The sequence below is a fragment of the Python bivittatus genome, unplaced genomic scaffold, assembly GCF_059951505.1.
Source record: "Python bivittatus isolate LINGU-HERP-01145 unplaced genomic scaffold, Pbiv_v1 ctg000790_np1212, whole genome shotgun sequence".
NCBI lineage: Eukaryota > Metazoa > Chordata > Lepidosauria > Squamata > Pythonidae > Python > Python bivittatus.
The window spans coordinates 6,653,625-6,671,026 of record NW_028277110.1 but is presented as its reverse complement, the minus strand read 5'-3'; the positions used below and the strand labels follow the sequence as shown (position 1 = coordinate 6,671,026).

At 42.7% G+C, this 17,402-nt stretch overlaps 1 protein-coding gene across 5 annotated transcripts in view; it reads right to left on the bottom strand.

Annotated features, from left to right (window-relative positions):
- Window positions 1-17,402, bottom strand: part of OPHN1 (oligophrenin 1) — a 113,441-nt gene that overhangs the window by 70,207 nt on the left and 25,832 nt on the right. For 3 of the 5 annotated variants that reach the window (XR_015793612.1, XM_088129246.1, XM_088129247.1), the window contains exons 1-4: window positions 13,431-13,626; window positions 3,740-3,835; window positions 2,181-2,242; window positions 192-263 (exon numbers count right to left, since the gene is read on the bottom strand). Coding sequence is in view for 4 of the 5 variants with exons in the window: in XM_088129246.1 (XP_087985372.1) it covers window positions 192-263; window positions 2,181-2,242; window positions 3,740-3,835; window positions 13,431-13,611 (411 nt within the window). In the remaining variant the exon portion in view is untranslated. Of the gene's footprint in view, window positions 1-191; window positions 264-2,180; window positions 2,243-3,739; window positions 3,836-13,430; window positions 13,627-17,402 lie in introns of those variants that run through there. The other 2 variants (XM_088129248.1, XM_007436284.3) reach the window with 1 other exon arrangement.

The window sequence follows — 17,402 nt, the reverse complement described above, 5'->3', positions numbered from 1 at the left end:
TCATAAAAATGCATAATTACTGATAAATGTAGCCACCCAAGACACTATATTGCAATTTGTTTCTTTTTAGGAGCTGGCTGGAGATATTTAGAATAAATAATGAGTCACACAAACACAATCACGTCTGCCCCAACTTAACGCAGTTATATTTCTGAGTTATAAATAAAATGGGGGCAGAGCCCAGAACTTACTTTGGTGAATCCAATTTGCTCCTTACGGAATTTTTCCAGAGGTTTGATCAACAAATTACTGGCATTTTGCACCTAAGGGGAAAAATGTAGTCAAATAATAAAGAGTCAGGCAACACTGAACCTTTTAAATCTGTGTGATTTGGTCCTCAACTGTGCTCCAGACTAATTTCCACACTCTGCAGGACTAAGGAAGGAGGGCCTTAGGGTCCTGGCAGGAGTTCACACAAGCAGAGTTTGGCCAGGTTCTCCCATCAAACTAAGCCTCCTTCTGGATCAGTGTGTTACAGGAGACCATCCTACATTGGCCTTTTCAAGACACCGTAACTAAAAGCGTATCATGGAAAAGGCAATAGAAATCATGGAACGGTGTGATGGAATTTGTGCAATGTGGTATGTGCTTTCAGGAATCCTTCCTGCTCCAACAGTTTGGAGACATCAAAAATCATCAGTTGCCAAGAGCTCTACAACGTACCAAGCATCTCCTTACAAGTTCCAAGATAACAGACTGATCAAAGTGAGTTGTGAGGGAAAGAACCAGAAGCACAAAACACAGCCCAGACCCTGTTCCCTGGCACTGGGTTCCTTCGCCTTTGCCTGCTTATCAGTGAGCTAATGCATTGTGCACCACTTGACACTGGCTGGATAAACGGAAGCCCTCAGCAAGGACGGCATTTGAGAGCCATAACCTAGATTTGCCTTAAAGATGATGCATCTCGCTAACATTTTCACTCGAGGCACAAATGACCAGGCTCAAATTATCCTACTCTAGACATATTATGCACAGACCCAGCTCTCTGGAAAAGGCTCTAATACTGGGGAAGGTGGAAAGAAAGAGAAGAAGAGGATGACCAGCAGCAAAGTGGATACACTCAGTTACATAGTGATGAGTGCAGCACTGGAAGAGCTGAAAGACCAGGTTAGGGACAGATCATCATGGAGAAAATCTATCCGTGAGGTTGCTAGGAGTCAAAAATGATTTGATGGCACATAATCAATCAGTCTATTAACATGAGCTTATCACCCCCAACCTGCTGGGTTTGCTCAAGAAGGACCCGCACCTCCAGCAGACACTGTTGGGATGTGCTTCTGCTACAGACCAGCACTTCAATTTAGGCACAATGCCTAATGCCTAAAAAGCTGCATAAAATCTCACAAGGTGGGGAAAAAAATATTTAAAAAAATATTTTCCACTTCAAATGATATTTTGAAAACAAGTCCCAAGCTTTCTCTTTCAAGGAGCAGTGAACTGTGATGGAAGCTGCTGATGCTTTTTCTGTTCAACTCAAAAATCCTGAGGGCCTATAAGTGAAAGCAACCCCCAAACCTGGTCTTCTCAATATCCGGGGGGGGGGGGGGGCGGGTTTCAAGGTTTTGAAGAGTTTTGTGTCGCGAATTGTTGCGAAGTGAGAGAAGAGTGGAAAAACCTGAAAAAAAAGGGACATACAGCTTTGCAAATAGAGAAATGGGCATATTCAACATGTACCAAAAATGCAACTGCTTGGTTAATGCAACTCCTTGGTTAAAAAAAACTGACTCCTTTCTGGCAGGGAATTCTGCAAGGGCACTAAGTTAGAAAAAGTTACATTATTCTAGCTATTATTAACCTCATTTTGGCTGGGTTTAGACATCATTCATGGTTCATACAACCTACTAAGCTATGGTTTTCTTTAACCATGGTTGGTCAAATAAATCACAACTGCCTAGGTTCAGAGTAGATTAAGTCATAAGTCATGATTTACACTTCCCAATGTTTGAGATGACACAACACACTGGGCCCAAACCAAACACATATAGGGCTTGGTGTGATATGCGTACCCACCAATAGGATCATTTTGACTTGGAGATCTCTAGATTGCACCAGAGATGGAAAGGGCAGATGTATTGAGAACACAAAGTCAAGGCTTTGGGTTATGCAATGATAGAACTCAGTCCCATCTTACTGAAGCCTCAACTCACTTCTGACCAAGGAGGGAGGGGAAATGTCCTTACCATCATGGACCTCTCAAGTTCCACCTCTTGGAGCAGCTCAGCAAATTCCTTAAAGGATTCAGCTACAATGGAGAGAAAAGAATGAGAAAACATTAATTGAGGCTGACTCTAAGAGATGGGAATACCTGCCCCCCATCAGGCCTTTATCATCCTTATATATTTAGTGAATTAATACCCCAAATGTGTAGCTTCCTTGGCTGGTCATCATATCTATGTGTCAGGATAGAAAATTAGGCTGTGACCAGGAGGACCTCTCCAAGAAATCTTCTGAGCAACAAGAGTGGTGTCCCAAGTCTCCCATGTCCAAAACAATTGCCCACTGGGACCACATGAACCATTTCCACATGTTAGTTTTCTAACTGCCTCAAATCTGGGTCAAACCACATATGGCTTTGGACACACAGCCTGTAGATTTACCTTGGCTTTTTGCTTTAATTCAAAAGTGCAAAAGAAGGTTGATCTTTCCTGGCCCAGCATAATGCTTGCAAACTCTTCCCTTTTTTCATAGCCATTATACTACAGGTTAATATGGAATCATCTATCTGATATTTATGCTGTGCCAAATTCTGCTTTGCAATTTGCAAAAATCTCCTCCTCCTCCTGTTTTTCTATCTTATCCTCAGGGTGCCTCAACACTTCTCACGGATGGCAGAGGGGCAGCCCCCGGCCTTGCTGCTTTCTGATACTTACCTGTTCATCCCCCTGCAGCTGCCCTGACTGTTCATACCTTCACTTCTTTGACTTATTCTTCCCCCAGGAATATAAATTCTATGTGATTTTACAAACACTTACCATATACCGAAGGCAATGAAAGAACTGATCTGGATGTTTGCGTCTATCTGTATCTGTATCTCTCTATCATCTCAAATATTAGTAGGCAAGGTAAACACTGATCCAGGTCATGCAACTGGGTTATTTATCAGCTAAGAAATGTTACATCAGAAAAGCATTCCTAAAATAGGTACTCCAGATCAATTTCTCGCCAAGGAAATAGAAAGAAGCCAAACTTCTGATCAGGACAGGGAGCCACACAGCTGCTTTCCTCTAAAAACAGGAACAACAGCGTAAGCACACTTTTTTCAGGAGAAAAAAGGTTGAGTTGTGTCAAGGGCCTCCCAAGTCATGCTGGAACGAAGACACCAAACGCTGGGGGCTCCCATCCTTGGCACTATAAATTCCAGCTGTTGCAGTCCATTCTCCAAACTACGTGAGACACAAAAATCCCTCGGCCAGTGGAAAACAAGACATAAATCTACTAGACAGCCTTTGTATCAACAAGGCCAGACATAATTTGAGCTTTTAAACTTAAAAACTTGCACTATTCAGTGAAACACCAGTTGGCCTAATGCATGTGCTCCTGCTATGGACCTGAGGTATTTTTTCTCATGGCTAACATGGCAACTGTGGGGAGGGAGTTAAGTATGCTGGACATGCTCTATGCAAGATATATTAAACTGTATTATAACCAAGAATTTCATTATTCAAGAAGGACATCAAATGGACTTCTAGCTACTTGCAGTGACAAGGCGAAAGAGGCAGCTGGCCAAAAAAGCACTTACCAATGTTGATTTCATCGTCCGTCAGAGTGTCCCCAATGAAATCAAACTGAAAGGACTGAAGCGTCAAGGAGAATTTCTGGACAGCCAAGGAATAATCTAGGAAAGAGAGAACACTTTTAAACAGGAGCATTCAAGAAGAGCAACTCAATTTGCAGAAACTTCGCGCTGAAGCCAAACACAGATAATGCCTTTTAGATTTCAAACTTTTTGAATGCAATCATGAGCGCGCTTGCAGGAGGGCACCTGTTTACAAAGAGGCAACTGCTCCTTGCAGCTGGCTTGTTTTCGCCATCTTGGCCCCTCCCCTTTTGCTTCCAGCCCCGCCCACAGCCTCAGCTGACCTCTGCCTTTTTCTAGGCAAGGAGCAACTTCCATAGAAAGCGTTGGATACAGGCTCCTGACTTCTGTCTTCTAAAACTGCCTTTGCGGCCAACAGATGTTCTTGGAAATAAATGTTATGTTGAAGGCTGGCACTCTATTTTATAGCATGGCAACTTCTCAATATTTTTTAGTGAAAAAAATCTGTAACATAATCAGGAATCAGAGGGAGCCTGGAAGGCACCACAGCAAATGCTTACTGACACACTGCTGTCCATGGCTATTAAACTGCCTTCACCAGTTTTAAAATAAATATGTAAAAGAGAGCCTTTGTGTGCATTAGAATTAATGTCCATGCTGGGGTTGACATAGGTCTGCTACAACATTACTCACAGGGTCGTTCTGATTTTTTTTTTTTTTTGCAGAACAGTCATTTGACTGCATGGACTTACAGAACTGTTCTACAGCAACCCAGCCACCGACCCATGCAAGGCACTGGCTTTTTCCAGCTTTGATCTTTGACACCCTAAACAAAATGTGCTTTTTATTTAATGTAAAAAAAATTATGCTGCCCTTCAAAACCACATTTTTTCAGTATGGGTTTTATCACTGACCCCTAGCTTTCCCCCTCCATGTTCAGGTTCAATGATTATGTTTTCAAACAATTAATTAATTAATTAAGCTGAATCTTAATTATTGAATGAAGCTGAACCTGTACGCTGGACATGATAACCTGCACAAAGCCTTAAAAGCTGACCTGATTTATTTTTTGTGCATTCTGGAATTTAGGAGTTTAGAAAATACTTGCATAACCAAATCAACTCAGTCTACAACATTGGGGAAGAGGGGATCAACTGCCTTGAAGAGATACACATAATTGCATGGGGAATCAGCCCTCAACATATGAATTTAGAATTTTAATCTGTTTTACATGTTGCAGTTACCCAGAACTCTCAAATCCTGAGTCAGAGATGCCAAGGAAAAAAGAGCCCCTATGCTTGATCTCCTGTCCAAGCCCTGGTGCAAGTACTGATCTGCCCATCAGGAGAGAGATGAAGGTAATCCAGTACTAGTTTGTGGGAATCTCACAAAATCTCACAAGACATTGTTGCACATTAAGTCGTGTTGGTTCAACAACATTCCACTTGGCTGCACTATGAATGGCATGAAGAGGCAGCCAGAGTTGCTTGTTGCTTGGTGGCACATGAATTGACTTCAAGAGCAGGCAGCAAAACTCTCAGGAACTCTCAGATTGCCATGCTGGGTTCATAGAGCAGAATCTGAAGAAGAGCAGTTGGCGTTCTTCAGCCTCTTTTGAAGGCAACCAAAATATAAAGAATCAGAGGGCCACACAGATTAGCTGCAGATAAACCAGGCCCAACACCAGTAATGCCATGGTATTAATTATTAATATTAATTAATTAATATTAATCCATGAGGAATTAGACATATCTAGCCCAACAAGCTTCTGATTATTTGGGGTCAAAAGAATGAGGGATCCATGGGAGAGGAGAAATAAAAGGATCTTGGGCAAGATCCTTCATAGCCAGGAGCAGTATTAAAGACAAGTTCCCTAGGACGTGCTCGGGAACAGAGGAATTAAAGTGCAGTGTGACTGACACCGTGTATGTGTCATTTATGACCACTCCTCCCCCTGCCCTTATTTTAGCCACACATCTACCCTTTGAGGTAGGTGGAGCTATGATTCAGGGACTGGCAACACAAAGACATCTACTGACTTCCAAGAAAACAAGGAATCAGGATCTGGATGTTCCTTCATCCCCACCCCCACCCTGTCCTAGCTTCATGCCAGTTCCTTCTCTACACCAAGTCTCTTCCCATATGGCAAATTGCCACATTTTCAAATGTAAAAAGATTGCTTTTCTGCCCCTATGCTGAGCTGAAATTAAACAGAATCTAATTTGCAGTGTCTTCAGCAGAAAACATCTAGGAACTGGACAAGGGTGTGTCCAGGAACAGACTGCAGAGCCCCAGCTGGGCTGCTTTGAAGAGGAACAAAGAAAAGATAAACCAGCTCAGGGAGATGACATGCTGAGACCAATAGCCACATTAGTGCTTTTAATCAGATGTCAACCACCCAACTGTTGGAAAAAGAACTCAGCCTCAGCCTGTCCCCAACATGCTTCTACTGTTACCTTCTCATTTCACTTGTTCTGTCTGACATAAAAGAGAGCAGCTCTCTAAAAAGCAAAACTAGAAGGTGGCTTTTTCATCTTATTTCCTGAAACTTCTGACAGCCACATTTTCCAAGGTTCAGGGCCAAGTTCTTCAAGGCAATGCGATGCAGTGGATAGAGTGATGGACGCATGGAGAACTGGGTTTAACAAGTGTTTTACTCTTGTCTACTTGATCAAGCCCTCCATGATGCTGCAACCCTCTTCTTCAAATTTCCACATTCAACATAAAGCCCATAAGCGGGCCTGACATGGATCAAGCAGCTGAGAAGCGGATGCTGTAATGCAAAAGGCCCCCGCGCTGCGCCTTTTGCTCTCTTGCTTCTCTGGACTGCACGAAGAGAGTTTGCAGCTTCCATACCCAAAAACTTCTGAGCAGTTTTAGGAATCAAGAATAGGCAAGATGGGGCCAAAAACATGGCAACAGACAACCTTTTGGCTTCTTGTCCTTCCTGACTTGGAACTATAAATACAAGGGGAAGCTCAGATTAAGTGTTCCAATGCTCATCAGAAGCATGGGAGGATTCCTATCCCCTCCAACTACATGAGCCTAGAAAAAGGATGCTTTCTAGGAAGGGGAGTTGGGACAGAGAGAAGAGTCATGGCTATCTGGAACTGGCAGTTCTCCAGAATTAGTTTCAGCTTGGAGCTCAAACAGGTGAGAAAGGGTCAGTCTAACCCAACAGTGATTCCTTAGTGGCAGATTTTCTGAATGCCTGCTGCTGACAGATGGTTTCTGCTCATCGCATCAGAACTAGCAGGGTTGGCACACTTCGGGTCCCTTCTATTAAGAACTGTCATCTTGTGGGACTCAGGAAGCAAACCTTCTCTGTCATGATACCTGCCCTCTGGAAGAGCGTCTCCCCAGAGAACTGGATGGCTCCGATCCTCCTGGCCTTTCGAAAGCTTCAAAGACCTGGATGTTCCCACAGGCATTTGGACCTGGAGTTAATCCACTCCTGTTTTTTCTTGTTATAGATTGAAAATGGGATTATTTTTATTTATATTATATTATATCTATATATCTATATACTACCAAAAAACTCATTGTGTTTATCTCTTTGTACCTTCGAGTTAGCCCAAACGGTGCATTATACTGCAACAATTTTTGAATCAAGATATCTAAAATCCGCTAACTTAAAGAATGCATAAAAAATCCGGGACCCATGACTCTTGTGGAGTTGAAATTTCCACAATGTTCAGATCAGTTTTATTTGCAAAGTTGTGGCTGTTGCAGTATCCCCGCAGTCGTGACTTCCGATGCTCCCTGCCAGCTTCCCACACACAAAGTTAATGAGGAAGCTGGCAAGAAGTTGGAAGTCACTCCCATTCCCACTGCTTTCTTGCCCACCCATGGTCATTCTTTGAGACAAAGGTAGTGCAGTGTGATGTGGCTGTTTAGGTAAGTAAATACTGAAGTTCATTTGCCACTACAATTATTTTTCTATTTATGGCATATACTCTTCTTAGATGACCACGGGACCATCCTCATTTGGGGTAGAAAAAAAATACGGTCAGCCTAAAATTTAATGTTCATTCTGGTCACATCACACTGCACTACCTTTCTCTCAAAGGATGGCCCAACGAGTCACAGGGTTGTCTAGTTGTTATTACCATTATTTTGGATTAGTATTTGGGATGTTTATTTTGTATATAATGCTGCTGGGGGTTTTTTTTTCCTGGTTTTAATCCTCTGTACACCACCAGAATCATTGCTGAGAAATGGGCAGTTATATAAATTGTTTAAATAAATAAAATAATTTGCTTCTCGTCATCACTGATTAGCTTTTTAGTGTGCACTTTGATGTTATGTTGATTCAACACTGGTTGACAAAGATCATTTGAAGTGTTTTTATACAGTGAAACAAGTTGAAGCAAAGCATGCTTTTAAACAGTAATAATGGATATATGTGGGTATAGTCTAGCATTTCTAAAGATTTATTCCAAAACTGAGCTGAGTAGCACTAATCTCTCAACTGAAAATGTCTGATTAATTCAAATGACAATAGCCAAGATATGGTTCCAAGAATATAAATATTACAACAGATACCTGGATGACAGACAACCCCCTTGTTTCTTTAATCAAGGGACCCCTTGTCATTGTTTAATAGATTGACATCCCACCCTTCCTGCAGGAGCTCAAGGTGGCATACATGGTGCTCCCTCCATTTTTTTCCACAACAGCACAGTGAGATCAGCTGGGCTGAAAAAGTGACTGACCCAAAGTTCCCCAGAAGGCCTCCATGATGGATGGGAGACTAGAACCTGGGTTTCCCTAATCCTAGTCCAGCATCTTGACCATTTGTAGTTCAGCTAGAAGGTACAAGAAACAAGTGGCTGCCACTGAACCCAAAAGCCACGTGGTCATTCTCCATGTCAGGCCTAGCCCAAGGAACTCCAAGAGACCATGTAAATTCAGTCCAGCTATGTTTATTAGCTACAACCTCTAGCAAGAATCTTCTCAGACTGAAACCGCAGCTCCCAAGTAATGCCAGCCACAACATTGTGAATTCCTCAGGGAGGTGCCAGTCTCATCCTCTTGTATTTCCCACACTCCTCAGGAGATGAAAGAAAATGTTTTTCTCCCTGAGCCCGGCCTTCATAATTCCATTTCATCACACTCCACCTCATAATATCTAGCCTTCCCTTTCCATACTGTGAAGTCACAATCTATTCCTTGGGTCCTACTTGAAAGGGAAGTGCTTAAATGTCCCAGTTCAGGTCCACCCACTTGACCCAGCTCTCACTAGTCTTAGCAGCCGGACACATACATTGCCCTGTATGTGCCTGGTCTGAACACACTAAAAGGGAGAATAAGATCTTCCAAGGGAAGGCCAAGACATATCAAGCCCAGCCTGTGGTTTCAGCTCCACTTGGTGGTTGTGGAAAGTGACAAGCACTGCATGAAAGTCATACCCATCCTGACATCTCCTGCTCAACAGCAACTCTACATCTGAAGACAGGCTCCATTTAACTATTCAAACCCAAAGATCTGGACACATCTTTGCTCAATGGCAGTCTTCCCCAACCTAAACATCTCTGGATGCACTAGGAATACAGCTCCCAGAAATCTCAGCCAGCTGGTCTGGGGCCAGGAATTTGCATTTTCAAACCATCAAATGTCACCTGCTTTATTCTTCCCCAGCATCTTTGCCCAATCCTCAGAAGATTTTATCTGCCAGCCATTCAAGACCTTCTTGATGTGTATCTGTTCCTTCTGCCTTATGATAAACACTTTTTCATTTATTTTTCCTTCTTTCCTATCTCCACAGCACATCTAGTTTTTACTCTTGGAATACTAACTTCTGAGCTAAGCTCAAAAATCTCCAGTCACATTATTAATCAAGGCACACTTGCAAAATGCTTTGCTAAAACCAATAAACACAGTGGCCAACACCACTTCTTGTGGTTCCATATGTTAATCAGGCATTGTATAAAGAACATTTTGGACCAAACTATCATTTGGGGATATGAGCAGCAGCACTATTGAATCCTCGGGTTCTGCACTCTCTTCCACCCCCGTGTGGCTGCAGGAGTTTGGCTGCTTTTATTACTGTTTTAGATCAACTACAGACTACATGTTATGGGCAAGCATTACTTATCTGAAGTAGAATCAACTGAAACAAGACATAATTAAGCCATAGTTTATGGGGCTGTCCTGATTCAATTAAAGAGAATTGAGATTAACATCACTTTAGGAAGCAAAGATTAAGGCTGGTGTTAAACTACCATTAATCTGAATGAAAAGCTTATTTACAATCTCCTTATCAATAATAATCTGGAGAAGGAAGGAAAATGTCTAAACTCAGCAAGGGAAGGTTCATTCTTGTCCTGATAGACTCCATATTTTATCAGGACATTAGGACACCACCATTAAGGGAGAAAAACACCTTCACTTGCTCTAACCATTCAAAATTCAAACAACTCTCTCATCACAAGTGCTGTGATTGGGATAACAACCTTCTGTGTTGGTTGCACAGAACATCTTTGTACATGGGAAATGGAGCAAGTTATACAGAGGTGCTCCAGTCATGCCTGGCATATGTCACATGGAGACAGAGAGGAAGGAGGAGGTTTTCTCCTTCTCTTGCAAAGTTAGAGCTTCATCCACTGAAATTAATTCAGAACTGGCAGAAAGAAACGATGCTCTTTTAACCCACGCCACAGAGAAATCGGCATTTGCTGCTTGTGGTCGGGGCAGTCAATTTGAATGGCTGTGAAAGAGGACTAGTTGGGTTCCAACCTCTGATACCCTGTTGACCCTGTCAACCCCTGTTGACAGCCTCCTGCAATGCAGCAAACAAGCTCAAACTATTGGTTGCTGGGAAGGAACAGCAGAAGGGGGCTTGCCCTCCAGGCCAGGCTCCTCAAACGCACCCAGCTGACCACAGAAAATGCTGGACTGGATGGGCCAGTGGCTTGGTCAAGCAGGACTCTGCATATGCCCAGAATCACCCAGAGAAGTTGAGTAGTGGAGCAGAAATTACCTGTTCTACCCCCGACCTCCACCCCTGATCCCATAACCCACCACATCCCACTCTCTTTTCCCCACCTGGTCTTCTCCAGATGCTCGCATACAAATCTAACTGGTACCCTGTTGCTTTATGGAGGAGTACTTCAAACTCCAACCTTTCTGTTTCTCTGGTCTTAAGAGAGAGTCATCCTGGAACCATCTGCCTACTGAAAATTCTCTGCTGCACCACAGATAGGCATTCAGTTTCCTGAAGTTTTTGTTCCTTTTTTTGCTGGAAGGAGAGAGGAAAAAACTAAAATACCATATATAGGTTATTCTTCCTGTTCCTGTTATGCAACTTAATGCAGAAAAAATATCTGGCGACTGAAATTCATTCAGTCCTCACAGTGGAAAAAAAATGACCGGCATGTTCTGAAGAACAAGATAGAAAGGCATAAATATAGTTTATCAGGGGTTAAGCTGAAATTATCAATGTTTTCCTAGAAGCTGCACAACAATGATAAATGGGACTTAAATCTGTTTAAAGTTGCTGAAATTGGATTTAAAAGAAGAAGAAGCAGAGTGCCAGAACTAAACCCACATTCAGTCGGATGGGGGGAACATAGGAACTGTAATCCAGGTCATCCGGAACGCACCTAGTTGGGGAAGGTTGTGATGAATTCTTCTTTTCAGAGACCCAAAGTTCAGTGAAACCGCATTTGATTCAGTATGAACTGGAAGATTAAAAAATCTGCAGGTACAGGAGAGGAAATGTAGGACAGAAGAGACACTTGGTCCTGCTACATCATGAAGAAGAAAATCTGATTTTGCAAATGTATCCTTTGATGCAATGGCGGATTTGGAATTTTTGCCCCAAATCAGAAGGGGTAAAAGCATAAACATCACACGCTTTTCTTCCTGCACAGCTGCACTGCTCCAACCACGCAAACACACCCACACACAAAACGTTTGGCCATTTATATATGCCTGCTTTCCATCTGTGTTCAAAAAATTGTGGGAAAATGGAGGCACTGGCAATACCTACAGAAAAAGGGAATCCAGGATCCATCTGTCTCATCACTGGAGAATTATCCACAAGCCATTAATCTAATTCGTGCTCAGCTGCAGGGAGACAGCCCAAATGTCAGCGGCTCCCATTCCCCTTTCCTAAGCTAGAACACTGAGCCAAGTGAGTCCATTACATCAGGATGGTCAGGCAGAGGCAATTACACAGACCTGCCCCTTCCTCAAATTAATCCACCTTCCAAAGATGCCAGCCTTTAGCATCCCGCAGTACTGAGCATGCTTGAGACAGCTGCAGATTAATCAACAATGGTATTTCCTCGGCCAGCACCCTTCACCAATCTGCTCATCTAAGCAATATAAAAACCAGCTGCACTCGGGATTATCTGCAACCCAACAAGAATAAATTGGCTTCAGCCAGAAAATCTCACCTTACACATATCAACAGTGTTCTTGGGTCCCATTAAGGTTGTGGAAATCCACCAAAGAAGCACCTGTAAGAGTTGGTGGTTCTTGAGTACTGAAGGGGGGTTTGCGTTATTCACCTTGAGCCTTCAGGATAGCATGGGCTATAAAACGAGCAAGGTCTGTTGCCATTTCCCTATCACCAAAGAATCACAAAGGCCTACGGTGCTATTACTGGGAGTTTGGGTTTCATGGCTATAGGACTGTTCAGATACAGTTCACATGTTGTACTAAGCCATGATGTAATTTGGCATACAGTAGGCTATCCTGGCTTATTCGTTATACCACAACTGTAAAATCTTGGATTAACATTATAACTGAATGCAACACTGAGTCACAGGAGAACATGATCTTTTTTTAAAATTTTGTCTGTTGGGCCAAGAATGGACTTTATGTCATTGGTGACTGGCAACATCATGATACCTCTATCAATGCGTCCTGGTTATATTTGTCAATTGCAAAGTAATTCCTGTGTGAAGCCGCCTAATGCCCAGAAGCCCAAAGAGAAGGAATCTGTAATTAGCACTGCTGCTGGTGGTGAGATTATGGGCACTGCAGTCCAACTATCCAGAGGGCACTGGTTTGAAGGAAATTTATTTGTGGCATGCTGATAATTTACATACTCAAAGTAGCTGTAAGATAATATGATGGTCTTTAAATTCTCTACTATCCATGTTCAGTATGTTCAGTATCCACAAGATTGTTAGCCATGGAATTCCTAAAGGTTGCAGAATGTCTTCTAAAATGCATCTTTAATTCCCCCAGGTGACATGGAAATGTGAATGGAAGCCCACTGGGGAAGTGGGCTTTATCCTCAGATCAGCAGGAAAGTCCAGCAGAGGCAGATAAACTTGAGGAAGTATTATGTTTCCAATGTGGTCATCCTCTTAACTCAAAAGCATTCTTCCAAGGAAGCACACATTTCCCTGAGATGGTTTTAAAAACTACCAATCCAGAGGCAAAAACAGACTGACAGATTTTATATGGTATTGTGGTTTAATTTTTCATTTTTTTCCCCCTGAATGACCAAACATGACTTTCATTGATGTGAATAACTATAAAATTTCCTACTTAGGCCTGATGGTCTTTATATTGCTTGGGTCAAGTGTCTATCTTTCCCCCATGGAGACAAATTAACTAAAAGTATTTTTGAAAAGTTCACAATAAAGTGCTCTGAAAAATAATCCTTCTTCTAAAACAGTATGAAAAAGGATACAGAGAATGATAAATACCCAACCTTGGAAGACTTGCTGCTGACAACTGGAGGGGGTAGATGTCAGCTTTCCAGAGAGATGGGGTGGATCCCTTGTGCCAAATCCTTTTCCTGCTGGAGAAGAGCAAGTCAAACACTCTCTAGACCACTCTGCACAGGGCTGGGCTGTAGACAAGACCAATGATGAAGTGGGGCACAACTTCATCAGATATCATAATCCTGCAGATTTCCTATAGATTTTAAAAAGCCATCCCCCCCCCTCCAACCAAAAGAAGGAAGAGAGATAGAACTGAGCCATGCAAATCAGAGGACCTATTTCTACTCCTTCCTCTCTCTGAAAAAGCCTCATTCAGCATTTTCTGACCACAAAGCTCTATTTTCCAGTTCTTAAAGGGAGGGAACTGCTCAGCTGCTACCAACTTCTTAAGACCCGGTCAAAGGAATACAGGCTCTTGTTCAGAATTAACTTCTCCATTTTGTGCAAAGCCTGAGCAAAAAGACATCTGTGGCTCTTTTGTTGCCATTCCTCATAAATGTAGCTATAGGGAAGAATCAGGGGACGCAGCATGCTGCCCTTCACTGGAACTTCCAGGGAGACACATAACCAAGAAATTAAAACATAAGTTGCTGTACGTTAAAATATTGAAAAGCCTCGGGGGGAAAAAAACAGCTCTTCCTAATGCCAAAAGAATACCATGCTGGTGCCTGGCAGGCCCCTCCAAGGAGGGAGAGCCACAGAGAGCTCTCGTCGGTGAAAAGATTCTGTCTCAGACCATGACATGCTTCCCCACAAATGGCAGCATAGAAAGGCACTAAAACTTTGAACGAAACTCCGCAAGGCTCTCTCCTTCTGGGTTGCTCCTCTATCTTGAAGTCTTCTGTAGCGGTCAACCCAGAAATTAAATATGTTAACAGCTGAATTCAGTAATTCTTTTTCAGAATGAATCACTGTCTTGCCACAAGTGTACCAGATTATCTTGCCAGGTGCTTTTTGTGGTAGATGGGGAGGACAGCATGTCAAGAGAAGAAAGAGAAGGGTGCTCAGTTCTCCATCATAAGCCTCTTACTACAGAGAATTGTCCGGAGTTCTAATGTGAATTAAGAAATCACTATCTAACAAAATCAGGAAGATCCTAGTACTTCCAGGTAAAAATTAAATTTTCTTGATCCAGATAGCTATAGATGTTATCCGAGACTGTAGCTATAACTGTTCCTAAACAGAAGACTTACAACAGCCTTCTTTGTCTGCTCTGAACCATAGTCCTCATAATTTCCCTGCAGCAAGAGACAAGGGCATTTTGGCCAATGTAGGGAAGAGAAAGCGGATTTTCTGTTATATTACCAGTCTCTTTCCAATCAGCCTTCCACCAAACCACTACAATTTTGTTTCAACCCTTGACAGCAACTATGAGAGGCCGAAGTGGAAAATTACTCTTGCCCCTGAAAAGGTAAAAACAAATGGTAAATCCTCAAGGAGTGGATGGAGGGACAAATAAGAGCAGGACAATGTGGCAAGACAATATAATGATGGGATAATAACATGCCAGTTAACTTCAGCCTCACCAGTGCAGTGCAACTTGGGTGAAGCAGAAATGAACAGAACTATGATGCTGTGGTTAAGCCGTTGAACTAGGAAGAAGGAAATCCAGGTTCTAGTCCATCCTTAGATGTGGAAGCTCTTTAAGTGACATTGGGCCCATCTCAGCCACTCAATCCACCCTATTGCAAAAGTCTGTTGTGGAAGGGCGGGGGGGGGGGCTGAAGGAGAGAGGGCCACATAATCAATTCTGAGTTAACCATTCCTCATCCAGTCAGTGAGAAGCCAGAATTTGTATCATTTACCCCCCACTCTTCATTCCAAAGGGTGGGAAGGAAAAGCAGCAGCTCTTCATTCTCTCCGCATCACTCTGGAAATGACACTATCGGGCATGACTCAAAGGTCAACGGCCTGGAGAGCATCCTGATTGACATCCAAATTGGTTTAGGAGGCCCTGAGCTCATAATAAGAAATATAGTGTATTTCTCCTCCTCTCTCTCCTTTTTTTTTTTTTTTGGTAATTATTATTTCACTGATTGGAAGACAGACAAGTTGACTAGTTGCTACCATTTCTGGTGCATGCAGGGGGTTTATACTTTTGTGGTGTGAAATGTACACTGGATTAGTGGCCCAGACATGGAACTGTAAAGTTGAGAGCGTTCTTAAGGGTTCTTAACCAAAGTTTCCCAACCTGGGCAGTGTTGAAGTCCACCCATTTGGAGATTTCCAGGTTGGCACATACTGATCTAAGCCACCGTCATTTCTCACACCCCACTCGGTGCAATAAACTTGCAACCCACAACCTGAGAAATTAATTTAGTACATATTCAACATGCTTTAATGTGCAATCAGAGTACTTCTGGAAGACGGAGAAGTCCACTTCTGATCATGAAAATCATTTTCAGCATTATTTAAAGAATCTTAAGAGGTACAACTCAGACAAATGTGAGAACATGATAAGGTTCAGCTACCCAAACAGATACCTACACCCAGGGAGAGAACCGGAGAGTAATGGCTGCACAGCTCCAATTACTGCAAAGCAAACAAAACTTAAATCTGGCATAAACAGTGTCATCTCCCATCACCACTTTGTACTGTGTTAAATGTTTTCATGGATCAAGAAACTTCGTTAAGCCCCACAATGAACATGTCCAAGACAAGGGTTCATTCGTTACTTGGGGAAAAAAAGAGCAAGCAGAGAAATTCATCCAAGCAGTGAAATGGGGGCAGTGTTTCAGATCCTTGCAATGCCTCTTGAGGCCAGAATTTATTTAATTGAAAACAGATTCCAGGCAGAAACAAACGAGATTGCACTATTCAGGAGGCAAAACAAGACTTGGTTTAGGTTAGTTTTCGAACAAACCAAATATGCCAAAATAAAAAAGAGGCCATAGAAATTACTCAAGCTGGTAACCCCCCTCCCCAACTCTGGTGGTTGATTCAACAGGAGGAAACTGCAGCTTTGTACTCCAGACAAACCAGGAAAAAGCTGCAAGGATATTCACACAAGAGCTTTGCCAGTTCAAACCCAGCTCTAAAGTTGCACAATTACACAGCTTTAACTGGTTTTGAAAGTTAAATCATTTTCTTTTTCCCTCCTAGCTTTGTTGAACTATTTGAAACTGCAGCAAAGCTGTAAATTTCTTTTCTTTTCAGGACTGAAAAGTTAGTCTGCTCTCAAACTGGCAGAAATCCTCATTGCATCCCACCTCTCAGGCTTCAGCTGCCCTAGTGGGCCTTTCAAGGGAAATGTGGCTAGAGAGCTTTGCAGCTCCCTCTCAAAGGAACAGCTTGGAATTTTTTTAGCATTAGACCAAACAGATGCACAGCATGAACTAAAGTTAAAATTGAGAGGGGTAAATAATTTATTTGATTTCCATTTTGTAGGGAAGAGGGTTATGGGAAGCTCCCTATGGGAGAGTGCCTCTTTGCTCCTTGTTCTCAGCCCTGTATAACTGGCAGAAGAGATGATCACAGACTGTCTTCAAGATGCTTTTCAGGGAATGAGGAATGACAACAGGGGAGAGACGGAAGTGCTATGTTTCAGTTGAAATGGGCAGTGTTACTTCACGTCAAGGGTTTTATGGAGCTGCCAGTGTGCAGAGAAGATCCAAATACTTACAATGAAAAAGACATAGGGGAAAGGGTGGTTCCCCAGGTACATCCATGGCACCACAGCTCAGACAGACAGATCAAGGAACATGAAGTTAGAAATGAGAAGCAAACTTTAGGCCACTTTAAAAGCAAGCAGGGAAGTTACCGCTTCCTCCCCAGAACAGAGGGGGACAATGTCACATGCAGCAGGAGAAAGCCATGCCTAGGAAACAACTAAAAAGGCCTCCTCCCTTTCGAGATTTTTGGAAAAAGCAATCCTTGCCTCTTTGTATAGTTTATTCTGAATGCAGGCAGACACACTTTTCCAGCCTAACAAGCTGCCCAGGGCATAATGGGTGCTGTCT